General features: G+C 43.6%; 1 protein-coding gene across 1 annotated transcript in view; it reads right to left on the bottom strand.

Annotated features, from left to right (window-relative positions):
• The window catches only part of TTC8 (tetratricopeptide repeat domain 8), a gene marked incomplete at its 3' end in the record, with an annotated part of 99,977 nt that extends 82,742 nt beyond the window's left edge, over positions 1-17,235 (bottom strand). The window contains exon 1 of the mRNA XM_082242796.1: positions 17,021-17,235. Coding sequence (XP_082098922.1) covers positions 17,021-17,134 — 114 coding nt within the window. The 5' untranslated portion in view covers positions 17,135-17,235. The remainder of the gene's footprint in view (positions 1-17,020) is intronic.
• Positions 17,236-18,358: the final 1,123 nt, after the last annotated feature.

The raw sequence follows: 18,358 nt of genomic DNA, 5'->3' as shown, positions 1-18,358 counted from the left end.
GTTGGAAAGTTACCTCTATGGGTATAGGTTAGGCTTTCCAAGTGCAGGATAAAGTACACCTTTTTGTATCCGAAGGACTTTTGTCAGGGGTGGGGCCAATAATGGAAGATAGTTTTCCTAGCCAAGTTCTAGTTACCTCCAGCCTTAGGTTAGGGTCATCTGATGGGATGGAGGTCCAAGATTCTCAAGAGCCCCATACAAAAACAGTGATGTTAAAATGCAAATCCCTGTTTGTTATTCCATCTGCACATGATTGGATAACTGAAGTGAATAGTCATACATTTCCATGTGAACATTCTCCATTTCAACTCTTTAGTAAATCTTCACAGTCACATCTACACATCACTAAACAGAGCTAACACCAGCTAACTAGATCTGTCTACAGTCTACGGAGAATTTACATCCGGTACCTGCATCAAATGGTCAGAACTTTTCTCCTTGGGAAGCATTTGAAAAAATGAAGAAAATGGGAAAGATTGGAAGAAGGCATAAAAGAACCAACAATTTCATAAAGTCTGCCATGTCAGAAAGAGAAAAGGAAAAGTTGCGTTTTTTGTTTTTAACATTTCTGTAGCCTGCAGAAGAGATATTTCACGAGAATGATAATCTGTGCACCTTACCACCAATCACAAGTAGCATCAAACAGTAGACCTTAAATGACCAACTACAGGCTGGGAACACTGCCCTTGGATCAACCCCCATATCAAAGAATAGACCTTAAAAAACTAGCTGCAGGCCGGGAAGACAGCATTGGGATCTCCCCCTTCCCCATCATATTAGGAAATAGATCAGACCAGGCTGGGAAGACTGCCATTGGACCCCCCCTCCATCGCATTAAAAATTAGACCCTAAAGACCAACAAGCTGGCAAGATCCCTCTTGGATCATCCCCCTTCCCATTGTATCAAAGAATAGACTTTAAAGACCAACTACAGGCTGGGAAGACCACCATTAAATCACCCACCCCACATCAAAGAATAGAGCTTAAAGACCAACTACAGGCTGGGAAGAATGTCCTTGGATCACACCCCCATATCGAAGAATAGACCTTAAAAGGCCAGCTGCAGGCTGGGAAGACCGCCCTTGGATCACCCCTTCCATTTTCAATTAAGCTACATCTTGGTGCTGTATCTGATCTGGCCATTTGATCTTTTGCTATGGCAGCGCTAGGAACTCCTCAACACCGCTCACGTGTGTCCTGCTCACTTCATCACTCTTTTGTAAGCTCATGCCAGCCTATGGACATGCCCCAGGGGGGTGGAATCATATAGGCATCACACCACTCCATTCACTGGTGGACACGTTGAGGGCCTACTTGAAATGAAGGCACTGTCAAGAAAATCTGTGTCAACTGCAGCAATGTGCACAAAAGTGTGAACAGGCTTTAAAGCCCTACACATCTCCAAAAACTGCAGGTAACAGTATCCTAAAATTTAAAGCTGAACTCAAGGAATTTAGCCACTTTCTAAAATCTGCTGTCTTACAAACGGGCCTAATTCAAACAGGTGCATGGCACCTCTTGGATCTAGGTCCTTTTTTTTTTTATAGATGGCACATTTACTGAGTGCTGGAAGCTCTTATATTTACAAATGACAGTTTTACTGAGTACTGGGGAGTACAGCTATCGCCACACTCCCTGCACTCTGACAGCAGAAATGCTGTTTTTGCACACAGCAGCAGCTCTGCCTGCCCCTCCGCTGTCCATTCCCAGAAGACTTTGTATTTTGTTACTAGGTTCACATAACACAAAGCCCTCTGTGATTGGGCAGGGGGTGGAGAATGGGAAGGGGGGAGGGGAGAATAAGGCAGAATGGCTGCATTAAAATGTACAGCTACTAGAGCCGAGACCAGAAGGTCCAGCTCCGGAAGTATAGCAATAGCCATGCTCCCAGCACTAAGTAAAAATATAAAATGTAAAAGGAGAAGTCCAGAAGGTGGCTTGCACCTCATTGGACCTACTCCGTTGTAACCTGACACATTTTACAAAGTGAAAAGACTGCATGCGGCATTGAAAGCTGAACTCTAGGTTTCTTGTGACCCTAAAAACTTGTTTGGAACAAGGTGGTCCAAATGAACCATTTGCTTCACGGATGAAAAGCTTCTTATAATATACAGAACTGTGTTTCAGTACAGGGACTTCCAGTATGCTGCGGAACAAAATCAAGTCAGGCTGAGAGCTGCTCAGCCCTTCATAGGAAGCCTTATATTTTAATCAATATATACAAGGCTTATTCTTCTTGGCTGAGGTGGAGATCATGAGGTCACCTGCCCACCTCAGCCAATCACAGAAAGTCTTACATTAACTGTTAAAGCACAAGGCTTCCTATGAATGGTTGATTTCAACTTGATTTTGTTTCAGGAATAGGATGGGAAGTCCCCATACTGTCGCTGGAACAGAGTCCTGTATATACAACTTTATCTCTTCATTCAAGGACTTATGTGAATTGTCGCATATATGGACCTTTTATGAATTTCATGGACTTTTATGTTTTAGATCTCATCCTATTTATTTATGATATTGGTGTCACTATTGTTCACATATTTATGTTTATAAGTTTCACAGAATTAATAATTTGTGCACTACACATTTTAAACATCTGTATATAAAACTGATGCTACATACAGTTTATACAATGCTCCCAGTAAATGCATCTGTTAGTGATGCAAATCGTTCATTTATGGACCACCTTGATCCAAATGAACTACTGTATTTATCGGCGTATAACACGCACTTTTTCCCTCCTAAAAATTGGGGGCAAAGCAGCAGTGCGTGTTATACGCCGATATATAAAAAAAAATAAAAAAACCCAGGCAGCGCCTAGAAGCAGAGGGGGGGCGGGCCGGACCGAGGAGAAGGAAGGATGAGCAGTTGCTGTCATAAGAAGTCCCGCCTCCTATGATAGACATCATAGTGGCCAGGACGTGTGATGTCTATCATAGGCGCCGGGACTTCAGATGACAGCGGCCGCTCGTCCTCCCTTCTCCTCGGCCCGCCCCCGCTCTGTGTAACGGCATTGGCGAGGCTGCAATAAATGACACGGCGCTGGCGAGGCTGCAATAAATGACACTGCACTGGCGAGGCTGCAATAAAGGACACTGCACTGGCGAGGCTGCAATAAAGGACACTGCACTGGCGAGGCTGCAATAAAGGACACTGCACTGGCGAGGCTGCAGTAGAGGACACTGTGACTCCAAAGACATGCTGGTAGGTTAATTGGATGTTGTATAAAATTGGCCCTACTATGTATGTATGAATGTGAGTTAGGGACCTTAGATTGTAAGCTCCTTGAGGGCAGGGACTGATGTGAATGTGTAATGTATATGTAAAGCGCTGCGTAAATTGACAGCACTATATAAGTACCTGAGTACACTGCGCTGGCGAGACTGCAATAGAGGACACTGCGCTGGCGAGGCTGCAGTAGAAGGCACTGCGCTGGCGAGGCTGCAGTAGAAGACACGAGGCTGCAGTAGAAGACACTGCGCTGGCTAGGCTGCAGTAGAAGACACTGCGCTGGCTAGGTTGCAGTAGAAGACACTGCGCTGGCTAGGTTGCAGTAGAAGACACTGCGCTGGCGAGGCTGCAGTAGAGGACACTGCGCTGGCGAGGCTGCAGTAGAGGACACTGCGCTGGCGAGGCTGCAGTAGAGGACACTGCGCTGGCGAGGCTGCAGTAGAGGACACTGCGCTGGCGAGGCTGCAGTAGAAGGCACTGCGCTGGCGAGGCTGCAGTAGAAGACACGAGGCTGCAGTAGAAGACACTGCGCTGGCTAGGCTGCAGTAGAAGACACTGCGCTGGCTAGGCTGCAGTAGAAGACACTGCGCTGGCTAGGCTGCAGTAGAAGACACTGCGCTGGCTAGGATGCAGTAGAAGACACTGCGCTGGCTAGGATGCAGTAGAAGACACTGCGCTGGCTAGGCTGCAGTAGAAGACACTGCGCTGGCGAGGCTGCAGTAGAAGACACTGCGCTGGCGAGGCTGCAGTAGAGGACACTGCGCTGGCGAGGCTGCAGTAGAGGACACGGCGCTGGCTAGGCTGCAGTAGAGGACACGGCGCTGGCTAGGCTGCAGTAGAGGACACGGCGCTGGCGAGGCTGCAGTAGAGGACACGGCGCTGGCGAGGCTGCAGTAGAGGACACGGCGCTGGCGAGGCTGCAGTAGAGGACACGGCGCTGGCGAGGCTGCAGTAGAGGACACTGAGCTGGCTAGGCTGCAGTAGAGGACACTGTGCTGGCGAGGCTGCAGTAGAGGACACTGCGCTGGCTAGGCTGCAGTAGAAGACACTGCGCTGGCTAGGCTGCAGTAGAAGACACAGCGCTGGCGAGGCTGCAGTAGAGGACACGGCGCTGGCGAGGCTGCAGTAGAAGACACGGCGCTGGCGAGGCTGCAAAAAAGATGTTCTGAGTTCAAAGCTGTTTATTTCAAATTTAAACTTTTTTCCTGAAATTTCCCTCCTAAAATTGAGGTGCGTGTTATACGCCGATAAATACGGTATTTAAAGTCACAAGAAACCTGGAGTTAAGCTCTAAATGAAATCAACCTAAAGAACTGCCATTTCTATCACATTCATGTGTGCACCTCAACACGCACTTCACTGATCATGCCCATTTATTATTAAAATTGGCTCACAATGGGTCATGGGCCACAAAATATTCACCAGACTTCCTTTTTTCCAACGTACTGCCAGGCAACGCCTTCCCTTTAATGCAGGGGTCCTGGTCAGGTGCTTTTTTGCAAATCTGCAAACATTGGGGTGCCATTAAGAATGCCAATGCACCCCAAAGCACACACCGCGTGCACTGCACAATAGCAAGAAGAGAGCGTGACTGCGCTCCTAACCTTTTCCATGATGTTTAAGTTCAGAGCGCCAGACCGCTGATTAGCAAATTAGTTCTCTCCACTCACAGGGCTGTTGAGCTGCATGCTAAATGCTTCATTGGAACATCTGTGTGTTCGCAGCCAGAGACGCAGGAAGGTGACTCAAGCAGAAAGCAGCATCTCCCCAAATATCCCATGCACAGTCTACATTTCCTCTGCTCTGTGCATCCTGGCAACACTCCTTCAATGTCATCTCTCAAGGTCAGAATGCTGCACATAAAATACACAAAGTGAAATCTACAGTTCTATTGTGATCTATGATGGCGAGCTTAGAGAATCACAATATTTAATAGATAATACGGTCAGTGTTGGTTCACACATATGTGATGTCAAACATTGCATGTTATTCGCACCACACTGCTCTCCAAATCTCATGCAATGTCTGTGCGTTGCAAATTCAGCCATACAGATTGTATGGCTGAATTTGCATCGCATTCGGACCAAAATCGCACAGGACCCTTTTTTTGGTCCACACACCAGAATCAGATCACATGGGTAATAACACCTATGCAATCCGATTCATGTCCGAAGTGACAGTTCGCACTGCGTTATGCAAACGGATCTGGGGGTTTCGTTAACTTGTATTGACACCCCCAGCAATTCACATATGGCAGTGTGAACAGCCTGTGAGTCGAGTGCGATGCGAGAACCTGCAGTGGATTCGCAGGGTTCCCACATCGCATATGTGTGAACCGGCACTAAAAGACAGGTGCAGGATTCTCAAAATGAGGATATTCCCATTTTTCCCAAAAAATAAGGACAGATCTCAACTCTCCAGTGAATTACACCCTTCTCACAGAAAGGACATGATCCAGCCCGCCTGTCAAATTTTTCAGACAGTCCTGATCGGACTACCCCATTTACCCCTATGGGCTTTCGTCTGTTTACACCCTCCTAATCTCCAATTTGATCCACTATTTAAAAAAAAACACCACCACCAACACACACATGCGATTAGTCCTTCTCCATCTAGGCCAGGGGTGTCAAGCGCAATTTCATTGTGGGCCGCATCCGCATTAGGGATGTCCTCAAGGGGCCGGTTGTATCTGTAAGACTATGCATATACTAATGCCTCGTACACACGCAACAATTGTTGGCCGTGAATTTTCGGCCAACTTCCGATCGGCCGATTGTCGGCTTGTTAGTATGATGCTTCCGACAACCGACTCCGACTTTTCGGCCGAACAAAATCTGGTGTGCATGCTATAAAATTTTTGTTGGCCGTCAACAGAACGGCCCATTTTTCGTCAGTCAGTACAGATTTCGGCAGACAAAATTCAGATGAGCAAGACTGGGCATGCTCAGAGAAGAAAAAACACACGGAAAGTAAACCAGCACATGACATCACTTCTGAAGTTGGTTTTTGTTGGCCGAGAAAATTCGTGTGCAGTCTAGAGCACATTTCAACCAACACAACAACACTGGACAAAAGACGGCCGATCGGTCAGCCGATAATCGTTGCGTGTGTACGAGGCATTAGATACTCCGGAGTATGTAGTGTACAGAGTGTAGAGTTCACGAGTGCGCAGGGTTGAGGAGTGTATGACATACAGTGTGCAGTGTTTAAGGGTGCAGAGATAAGCAGTATGCAGCATGCAGAGTTCAGGAGTGTGCGGAGTACAGAGTGCCCTCCCCCCCAAAAAGCTTCCTCACATCTCAACTGCCTGGCTCTAGTACTTCCTGGCAGTGTAGGTGGCTCCATGTCTCTCACTTGCAGGGAGATCATTGGTCAGCACTGCTGTGCCCTGCCATGAGTCCATGCAGGGTAGGCAGGGATCTGCAAGAGCCAGAGGTGGCGGAACGGAGTTCCACCACTTTCCAGCTGCAAAAAAGCCCTGGGTGCGAGGGCCACATGAAATGGCCTGGCGGGCCAGATTCGGCCAACGGGCCTTGTGTTTGGCACCTGTGATCTAGGCAGATCAGAGGGCAAATTAGGTGTAAACAGACAGCGGAGTCCATTTACACCCGATCGCCCATAGAGCTCAGCAGGCTCGGTCTGTGTTCAGGCTGCATAAACTGAGCAGACAAGGTCATCTGAGCAGATCGGTCATCCATTGGTCCTCTTAGCGGTCATCCAACCGCTCTATTCTGATCAGCAGGGGGATCGGCAGACAGATCCCCTGCTGATCATAACCGAGACTGCCCGTGTGAAGGGGACCTTATGCCTGGTTCCCACCTATGCAGAACGCAGTTGATTAATTTTCCCGGTGAGTTTTGCATTTTGTTTCACACTCGTTTTTCGATGCGTTTTTGGAGGGGTGTTGTCATGCAGGGGAAACCAGAAAAAAAAAACAGCAGAAACACATCAAAGACGCAAGCACATGCGTTTCTGCTGTGTTACCGTTGAAGTCTATGGAACCAAAAACACAACCTGCTGCTGAAAAAAAAGTCCCTGACCCATTTATATTATGGGTTTTAAATCACCTGGATCTAATATAAATGAGCACACAGATTTATGGGTAGACTGGGGGGATCCCCTCATCTTGATTGTTATTATCAAAGATAACCATTAGGAATGCAACATTCTATATTGCACCGGTATATCAGTGACCGCAGAGGGGGACAACAGGAGCCTATATGACAGACCAGCCGCCTGATCTACTAAGCTTGCATAGTGATTTGGAAGTTTGATTTTTCGAAATTCATTCACTTCAATCTGTGATAAATTGAGGTATGATCTCCCTCTTCTCTTGTGAGATTTAGGCCCCTTTCACACACTCCGTCCGTCGGACAGATTCCGTTTTTCTCAGCGGGGGATCGAGCCGCCGATCCCCCGCTGAGCAGGAGGATGACAGTTGTGTCTCCGCGCTGTGTGCGGAGACACAGCTGTCAGTTCCCCATGCATCTCTATGGGGAAATTGGATGGGAACGGACCGTCTGTCCGTCCTCATCTGATCCGCTGGACGGATGGAAAATAGGGTTTCCATCCGTCCAGATTTGATGGATCAGATCGGAACAGATGTCAGCAGGCATGTCTCCGTTGACATCCAATCCCCCATAGAGATGCATGGGGGGACCGTTCAGATCTGCCAAAAAAAACGGACAGGCGGATCTGAACGGTCCGCCTGTATGAAAGGGGCCTTAAAGAGATTTATTGGATCTTTTTCAATCAATTTTGGGTGTATCTTTTTCTTCAGCTCAGGCAGCTGGTCTGTCATATGGGCTCCTGTTTTCCGCTCTGCGGTCACTGACATCCCGGTGCAATATAGATTGCTGGATTCCTAACAGTCATCTACTTGATAACAAGGTGAGGGGATCCCCCCAGTTTACCCATAAATATGTGTGCTTATTTATATTATGGGTTTTATTTACCCGGATCTAGCTGAATAGCACATACCGTGATTTGTTTTTCTAAAGTAGATTTATTGACATTCTTGCATTGATATATTTGTGTATTATTTTATTGCTCCTTTGTAGTGAACTATTATACAATACTCTAGCAAAACCTCCTGAAGAAGCCATAGTCTGGCGCAACTCGTATAGATGAACATATTGCAACAGTACTGTATGGATAATTTCTGCATAAAATGTTTTTTTATCTGATTAAATACTTTTATTAATTGAAATAAAAATTGATTTTTATATTATATTTTCTGTCTTGCACCTTTAAAATCCCAGATTTACCTCTTCAACCATTTTGCTTTAAGTGAAAATTAGACTTCATCTCTAAACTCGTTCTGGCTCTGACTATGGCAGTCCGCTTGTTCAGAAGAAGCCAGAAATTGACTTTTGGTCACTTAAACCAATTCTCCAAAACCCCCCCTCCCCAATAGATGTCCCTGTTAACTGCATTTAAAGCAGAACTCCGGCTTTGAGCCCCCATTCACACTAGGGCGACTCACGAGGCGACTTGTGTCGCCCCAGGTCGCCCCAGGTCGCTTGACATGACCAAACCAATGTAAATGAATCAGTGCCGTCTTAATTGCCGCTATTAAGGTCGCTCCGACTTCAGAAAAGGGTCCTGTACTACTTTCAGGCGACCAGTGATCCGACCTGTCCCATATACTTCAATGGGAGTCGCCTCCTTATCTTAATTGAAGCGACCTGTAATCCGACTTGTCATCCGACTTTGCTAAAAAATGGTAGTGAACAAGAAAAGAGCATAATTTTCTTGCAGGCATTAGCGGTCATTTTTTTAGGCAGGCATGTCATTTTTTGGATTTCGTTTCTGGGGGGTCTAAAAAGTGTCCCTGTCAAGTTTCAGCTCTGTAGCATGTCCAGAACCCCTAAAAAAAAATCATTTTTCTTTTAATTTTTTGTAGTGTCTTTACCAGCTGTCTTTTATTCTTGCTGGCATTCATGAGTGGTCATTTTTTTAGGCAGGCATGTCATTTTTTGGATTTCGTTTCTGGGGGGTCTAAAAAGTGTCTCTGTCAAGTTTCAGCTCTGTAGCATGTCCAGAACCCCTAAAAAAAAATAATTTTTCTTTTAATTTTTTGTAGTGTCTTACCAGCTGTCTTTTTTTCTTGCAGGCATTTAGCGGGCATTTTTTTTAGGCAGGCATGTCATTTTTTGGATTTCGTTTCTGGGGGGTCTAAAAAGTGTCCCTGTCAAGTTTCAGCTCTGTAGCATGTCCAGAACCCCTAAAAAAAAACATTTTTCTTTTAATTTTTTGTAGTGTTTTACCAGCTGTCTTTTATTCTTGCAGGCATTTAGCGGGTATTTTTTTAGGCAGGCATGTCATTTTTTTGTATTTAGTGTCTGGGGGGTCTAAAAAGTGTACCTGTCAATTTTCAGCTCTGTAGCATGTCCAGAACCCCTAAAAAACATCATTTTTACTATATTTTCAGGGATACGGCTTCTCTGCGGCTGGCTTTTTTTCTTGCAGGCATTTAGCGGGCATTTTTTTAGGCAGGCATGTCATTTTCTGGATTTAGTGTCTGGGGGGTCAAAAAAGTGTCCCTGTCAAGTTTCAGCTATGTAGCATGTCCAGAACCCCTAAAAAAAATCATTTTTCTTTTAATTTTTTGTAGTGTTTTACCAGCTGTCTTTTATTCTTGCAGGCATTTAGCGGGCATTTTTTTAGGCAGGCATGTCATTTTTTTGTATTTAGTGTCTGGGGGGTCTAAAAAGTGTACCTGTCAATTTTCAGCTCTGTAGCATGTCCAGAACCCCTAAAAAACAGCATTTTTACTATATTTTCAGGGATACGGCTTCTCTGCGGCTGGCTTTTTTTCTTGCAGGCATTTAGCGGGCATTTTTTTAGGCAGGCATGTCATTTTCTGGATTTAGTGTCTGGGGGGTCAAAAAAGTGTCCCTGTCAAGTTTCAGCTATGTAGCATGTCCAGAACCCCTAAAAAAAATCATTTTTCTTTTAATTTTTTGTAGTGTTTTACCAGCTGTCTTTTATTCTTGCAGGCATTTAGCGGGCATTTTTTTAGGCAGGCATGTCATTTTTTTGTATTTAGTGTCTGGGGGGTCTAAAAAGTGTACCTGTCAATTTTCAGCTCTGTAGCATGTCCAGAACCCCTAAAAAACAGCATTTTTACTATATTTTCAGGGATACGGCTTCTCTGCGGCTGGCTTTTTTTCTTGCAGGCATTTAGCGGGCATTTTTTTAGGCAGGCATGTCATTTTCTGGATTTAGTGTCTGGGGGGTCAAAAAAGTGTCCCTGTCAAGTTTCAGCTATGTAGCATGTCCAGAACCCCTAAAAAAAATCATTTTTCTTTTAATTTTTTGTAGTGTTTTACCAGCTGTCTTTTATTCTTGCAGGCATTTAGCGGGCATTTTTTTAGGCAGGCATGTCATTTTTTTGTATTTAGTGTCTGGGGGGTCTAAAAAGTGTACCTGTCAATTTTCAGCTCTGTAGCATGTCCAGAACCCCTAAAAAACAGCATTTTTACTATATTTTCAGGGATACGGCTTCTCTGCGGCTGGCTTTTTTTCTTGCAGGCATTTAGCGGGCATTTTTTTAGGCAGGCATATCATTTTCTGGATTTAGTGTCTGGGGGGTCAAAAAAGTGTCCCTGTCAAGTTTCAGCTATGTAGCATGTCCAGAACCCCTAAAAAAAAATCATTTTTCTTATAATTTTTTGTAGTGTTTTACCAGCTGTCTTTTATTCTTGCAGGCATTTAGCGGGCATTTTTTTAGGCAGGCATGTCATTTTTTTGTATTTAGTGTCTGGGGGGTCTAAGTGTACCTGTCAATTTTCAGCTCTGTGATTGGCCAAATAAAAAGTTGCCTCGCGATTAGGTCGCGTCAAAGTCGCGCTGGAAGCGACGCTACTTTAGTGGTAGCGGCAGTGTGAACCAGCACTAAATGAATTGTCCAGCAGTAGTAAAAATAACAAAAAAGTAGCTTTTACTGCAATGCTCACCTTTAATCCAGTGATACTCCTGCAAAATGTCCAGTTATCCACTAGGTGTACAGTACATGCATTTACATATAGGAAAAGGGGTGCATTTGGACTTTGTGTATATGGGACATAGGCTGTTTATATATATATATATATATATATATATATATATATATATATATATATAGCACTTGGGATATATAGGACATGGGCTGTGTATATATAGCACTTGGGATATATGGGACATGGGCTGTATATGTAGGACTTGGGGTGTATATATAGCACTTGGGATATATGGGACATGGGGTGTATATATAGCACATGGGCTGTATATATATAGCACTTGGGATATATGGGGCATGGGGTGTATATATAGCACTTGGGATAAATAGGACATGGGCTGTATATGTAGGACTTGGGATATATGGGACATGGGCTGTATATATATATATATATATATATATATATATATATATATATATATATATATATATATATATATATATATATATATATATAGCACTTGGGATGTATGGGACATGGGGTGTATATATAGCACTTGGGATATATGGGACATGGGCTGTATATAGGACTTGGTGTATCTCATAAAATTAGAATATCATCAAAAAGTTAATTTACTTAAGTAATTCAATTCTAAAAGTAAAACTCGTATATTTTATATGGATGCATTCCACACGGAGTGATATATTTCAAGCATTGCTTTATTTTAATTTTGATGATTATGGCTTACAGCGAGTGACACCCCAAATACCAGTATCTCAGAAAATGAGAATGTTACACAAGACCAAAATATAAAATAAAAAGGACTTTTAATACAGAAATGTTGGCTTAGTGAAGTCAGTCCATGTACAGTATAGGATGCACTCAATACTTGGTCGGGGCTCCTTTTGCATGAATCACTGCATCAATGCGGCGTGGCATGGAGGCGATCAGCCTGTGGCACTGCTGAGGTGTAATGGAAGCCCAGGTTGCTTTGATAGCGGCCTTCAGCTCATCTGCATTGTTGGGTCTGGTGTCTCTCATCTTCCTTCTGACAATACCCCACAGAGTCTCTATGGGGTTTAGGTCAGGCCAGTTTGGTGGCCAATCAAGCACAGTGATCCCATGATCATGTGACCAGGTATTGGTAGTTTTGGCAGTGTGGGCGGTGCCAAGTCCTGCTGGAAAATGAAATCAGCATCTCCATAAAGCTGATCAGCAGAGGGAAGCATGAAGTGCTCTAGAATTTCCTTCTAGAGGTCTGCACTGACTTTGGACTTGATAAAACACAGCGGACCGACACCAGCAGGTGACACGGCTCCCCAAATCATACCTGACTGTGGAAACTTCACACTGGACCTCATGCAACTTGGATTCTGTGCCTCTCCACTCCTCCTCCAGACTCTGGGACCTTCATTTCCAAATGAAATGCAAAGTTTTCCACCACATCCCAAAGGTGCTCTATTGCATGAGATGTGGTGAGTGTGGAGGCCATTGGAGTACAGTGACCTCATTGTTATGACGAAGAAACCAGTGGTGAGATGATTGGAGCTTTGTGACATGGTGCATTATCCTGCTGGAAGGAGCCATCAGAAGATGGGGACACTGCAGTCATAAAGGGATGGACATGGTCAGCAACAATACTCAGGTAGGCCGTGGTGTTTATACGATGCTCAATTGGTACTAAGGGGCCCAAAGTGTGCCAAGAAAATATCCCCAACACCATTACACCACCACCACCAGCCTGAACCGGTGACACAAGACAGGATGGATCCATGCTTTCATGTTTACACCAAATTCTGACCCCGCCATGAATGGTGCAGCTGAAATCAGACCAGGCAACGTTTTTCCAATCTTCTATTGTCCAGTTTTGGTGAGCCTGTGCAAATTGTAGCCTCAATTTCCTGTTCTTAGCTGACAGGAGTGGCACCCGGTGTGGTCTTCTGCTGCTGTAGCCCATCTGCTTCAAGGTTCGATGTGTTGTGTGTTCAGAGATGGTATTCTGCATACCTTGGATGTAATGAGTGGTTATTTGAGTTACTGTTGCCTTTCTATCATCTGGAACCAGTCTGCCCATTCTCCTCTGACCTCAGCAAAGCATTTTCCTTCACATAACTGCCGCTCACTGGATATTTTCTATTTTTCCCACCATTCTCTGTAAACCCGAGAGATGGTTGTGTGTGAAAATCCCAGAAGATCTGTAGATTTTGAAATACTCAGACCAGCCTGTCTGCCACCAACAACCATGACACCTTCAAAGTCACCTAAAGCTCTTTCTTTCCCTTTCTGATGCTCGGTTTGAACTTCACAAGTCATCTTCACTATGTCTAGATGACTAAATGCATTGAGTTGCTGCTATGTGATTGGCTGATTAGCAATTTGTGTTACCAAGCAATTGAACAGGTGTACCTAATAAAGTGGCTGGTGAGTGTATATAGGACTCAGTAGATATGGGACATGGAGTACATATAGGATGTGGGGTAGATAGACAGAATGGAGGGTGTATATAGAACTTGGTGTATATATAGGTTATGGGGTGTATATGGGACATGGTATAAATGGAACTCAGTGTATATGGGATATGAGTTGTATACAGGACATGGTGTGTATATAACAGTAGTATATTTACAATAGAGTGCGTGTGTCTAATATACAGTGCCTTGCGAAAGTATTTGGCCCCCTTGAACTTTGCGACATTTCAGGTTTCAAACATAAAGATATAAAACTGTAATTTTTTGTGAAGAACCAACAACAAGTGGGACACAATCATGAAGTGGAATGAAATTTATTGGATATTTCAGACTTTGTTAGCAAATAAAAAACTGAAAATTTGGGCGTGCAAAATTATTCAGCCCCCTTTACTTTCAGTGCAGCAAACTCTCTCCAGAAGTTCAGTGAGGATCTCTGAATGATCCAATGTTGACCTAAATGACTAATGATGATAAATAGAATCCACCTGTGTGTAATCAAGTCTCCGTATAAATGCACCTGCACTGTGATAGTCTCAGAGGTCCGTTTAAAGCGCAGAGAGCATCATGAAGAACAAGGAACACACCAGGCAGGTCCGAGATACTGTTGTGGGGAAGTTTAAAGCCGGATTTGGATACAAAAAGATTTCCCAAGCTTTAAACATCCCAAGGAGCACTGTGCAAGCGATAATATTGAAATGGAAGGAGTATCAGACCACTGCAAATCTACGAAGACCTGGCCGTCCCTCTAAACTTTCAGCTCATACAAGGAGAAGACTGATCAGAGATGCAGCCAAGAGGCCCATGATCACTCTGGATGAACTGCAGAGATCTACAGCTGAGGTGGGAGACTCTGTCCATAGGACAACAATCAGTCTTATACTGCACAAATCTGGCCTTTATGGAAGAGTGGCAAGAAGAAAGCCATTTCTTAAAGATATCAATAAAAAGTGTCGTTTAAAGTTTGCCACAAGCCACCTGGGAGACACCAAACATGTGGAAGAAGGGGCTCTGGTCAGATGAAACCAAAATTGAACTTTTTGGCAACAATGCAAAACGTTATGTTTGGCGTAAAAGCAACACAGCTCATCACCCTGAACACACCATCCCCACTGTCATACATGGTGGTGGCAGCATCATGGTTTGGGCCTGCTTTTCTTCAGCAGGGACAGGGAAGATGGTTAAAATTGATGGGAAGATGGATGGAGCCAAATACAGGACCATTCTGGAAGAAAACCTGATGGAGTCTGCAAAAGACCTGAGACTGGGACGGAGATTTGTCTTCCAACAAGACAATGATCCAAAACATAAAGCAAAATCTACAATGGAATGGTTCACAAATAAACATATCCAGGTGTTAGAATGGCCAAGTCAAGGTCCAGACCTGAATCCAATCGAGAATCTGTGGAAAGAACTGAAAACTGCTGTTCACAAACGCTCTCCATCCAACCTCACTGAGCTCGAGCTGTTTTGCAAGGAGGAATGGGCAAACATTTCAGTCTCTCGATGTGCAAAACTGATAGAGACATACCCCAAGCGACTTACAGCTGTAATCGCAGCAAAAGGTGGCGCTACAAAGTATTAACTTAAGGGGGCTGAATGATTTTGCACGCCCAATTTTTCAGTTTTTTATTTGTTAAAAAAGTTTGAAATATCCAATAAATTTCATTCCACTTCATGATTGTGTCCCACTTGTTGTTGATTCTTCACAAAAAATTACAGTTTTATATCTTTATGTTTGAAGCCTGAAATGTGGCAAAAGGTCGCAAAGTTCAAGGGGGCTGAATACTTTCGCAAGGCACTGTGTGTGTGTGTGTATATATATATATATATATATATATATATACACACATACACACACACACACACACACATCCTATTCCACGTATACCATGTCCTTTATATATCCCAAGACATGCAAAAATCCGGAATATTGCTGCACATAAAAAGACATAAAAGGTAACGCGTTTCGTGCTAAAGTCAGCGCTTACTCAAACCCTTTACTTGTTACCTTTTATGTTCCTGTCATACCTGTGAAAATCCCAGTAGATCAGCAGATTTTGAAATACTCAGACCAGCCCGTCTGCCACCAACAACCATGGCACCTTCAAAGTCACCTAAAGCTCTTTCTTTCCCTTTCTGATGCTCGGTTTGAACTTCACAAGTCATCTTCACTAGGTCTAGATGACTAAATGCATTAAGTTGCTGCTATGCGATTGGCTGATTAGCAATTTGTGTTACATATATAATTATACTCTGTGTATATGGGATATATATAGGAGTCAGTAATGCCAAAGAAATGGCGCTCTAGGTGAGAGACCGACTCTCACACGTTGTGAATCCCCAGGGTGCTGCACAGCTCATCAGTGAGATTCAGAGACATGCTGAAATCCGGAATATTGCTGCACTCCTTGGTAACTTTATTGAAGTATTAAAATCCCATCACAGGTATGACAGGAACATAAAAGGTAACGAGTAAAAGGTTTGAGTAAGCGCTGACTTTAGCACGAAACGCGTTACCTTTTATGTCTTTTTATGTGCAGCAATATTCCGGATTTTTGCATGTCTTGGGATATATAAAGGACATGGTATACGTGGAATAGGAGGTGTGTGTATATAAAAAACTCAGTGTATATAATAATATAGGACATTGTATGTACAAATATATATATATATAGGATATGGGGTGTATATAGGACTTGGTGTGTGTATATATATATATATATATATATTACTCAGTGTATATAGGATATGGCATATGGGGTGTATATATTATACTCAGTGTAAATGGGACTTGGGGAGAGTGTGTGTGTATATATATATATATATATATATATATATATATATATATATACATACACACACACACACATTAATACTCGGTGTATATAGGATTCAAAGTGTGTGTGTATATAATACTTGGTTACTTGGTGTATATGGGACTCGGTGTGTATATGTGTATATATATATATATATATATATATATATATATATATACACACACATACATACACACACACACATGCTCGGTATATATATATATATATTTTTTTTTTTTTATTATTAATACTCGATGTATATAGGATTCAAAGTGTGTGTGTGTGTGTGTGTGTATATATATATATATACACACACACACAATACTCAGTGTATATGGGACTCCGTGTATATAGGACTTGGTGTGTGTCTATATAATAATCGGTGTGTATATATATAATACTCAGTGTATATATACACACACAATACTCAGTGTATATATACTACTCAGTGTATATATACAATACTCGGTGTATATGGAGCTCTGTGTATATATATAATACTCAGTGTATATATACAATACTCGGTGTATATAATACTCCATGTATATGACACTAGGTGTACCTGGTCATAGGGCTCTTTCTCCAGGATGCGGCCACACAGCTGCGAGCATTGCTCGAACTTCCTCCGACGGAAGTAGCTCCAGGCCTGCAGCAGAGGCTCCATCTCCAGCCCCATCCCGGCACTCAGCGCAGGACAGGCCGTGGATCAGTGAAGTGGTAGGCCGCGTCTCTATGGAAACGGCTTTATCTTCGCATCCTCTGGGACAGCAACCTCGGGGTCCTTCCACTGACAGGAGCTGTCCAGCGCTCTGCCTGACTGGGGGTCGGTCTGTACTGAACACTTACAAGACGCTGCCTGCCTTTTGCGCGTATTGAAGGAGACACCTCCTCGTATTTCGGTCATGTTTTAGAGGAAAAATACATTATTATTAACAGGCAGATCTCAGGGCACTTCCGGTCTCTAAGATGGTAAAGAGATACAATGTATCAGCCTGGAATCTGATCTCTAGGATAACAATGTATTCATTTCCAGAGTAACCAATCAGAATGCGGGGCTCATTTTAAACTCTGGACATCTGGAAACAAATAATCTTATAAGAACACTTTTTATGGTTGTGGAGAGATTTTCCTATAAGATTTTCTGTGTGTCCCTGCCTGGCACCTGCGTTCTGTTCACACTGCGCATCCCCATTGTGGCCCCATATTATTCCTATAGGAAAGCCGTACTCATGGCACTATTCATAGTGGTACGGCTCATCCATAGGAATAAACATGGTGGCAACAAAAGCAGAATGCGGTGGGAACACGCTCCTTGCAATGGCGGGGTGTTATGGGCCATACACACTATAAGATTTTCTGAAGACTTTTTCCTTTAGATTTACCAAAACCAGATAATATGAGGTCAAACCTAAACACTTTCACTTTGTATGCAATCTGCCAGGCCCTTGCACTACATAGAAAAGGTAAATCTGAAGGAAAAAGTCTTCAGAAAGTCTTATAGTGTGTATGGCCCTTTAGGCTGCATTCATGCAAAACTGCATAGATTCCCAATAGGCACAGAAACAAGCTGACCTTTAGCAGTCACATTGTGCTGCCATTAATCTATAAACTCTGTACACATCATGTAGGCAGAGCAGGACAAGGTCGTCTAGAGCCCAAGGTGAATGTGCCAAACTGTGCGCCCCCCCCCCCACAAGATGTATGACCATTATGTGTCAGAAACCCCCGCCCCCCCAAAAAAAAAAAAACACATTGAGCACTAATTTCCCAACCCCCGCCCAAGCATAAATCCCCTCTCCTCCCAGCACAAATCTTTGAGCCCCCCAGTGCCATCTTAAAGCGGTTGTATACTTAAAAAAAAAAAAAAAAAAAAACCCTGCAAGACAAAGGCATAATGAGC

The sequence above is a fragment of the Pelophylax lessonae genome, assembly GCF_965119305.1.
Source record: "Pelophylax lessonae genome assembly, chromosome: 13".
In the NCBI taxonomy this organism is placed as follows: domain Eukaryota; kingdom Metazoa; phylum Chordata; class Amphibia; order Anura; family Ranidae; genus Pelophylax; species Pelophylax lessonae.
This window is presented reverse-complemented; position numbering and strand designations above follow the sequence as displayed.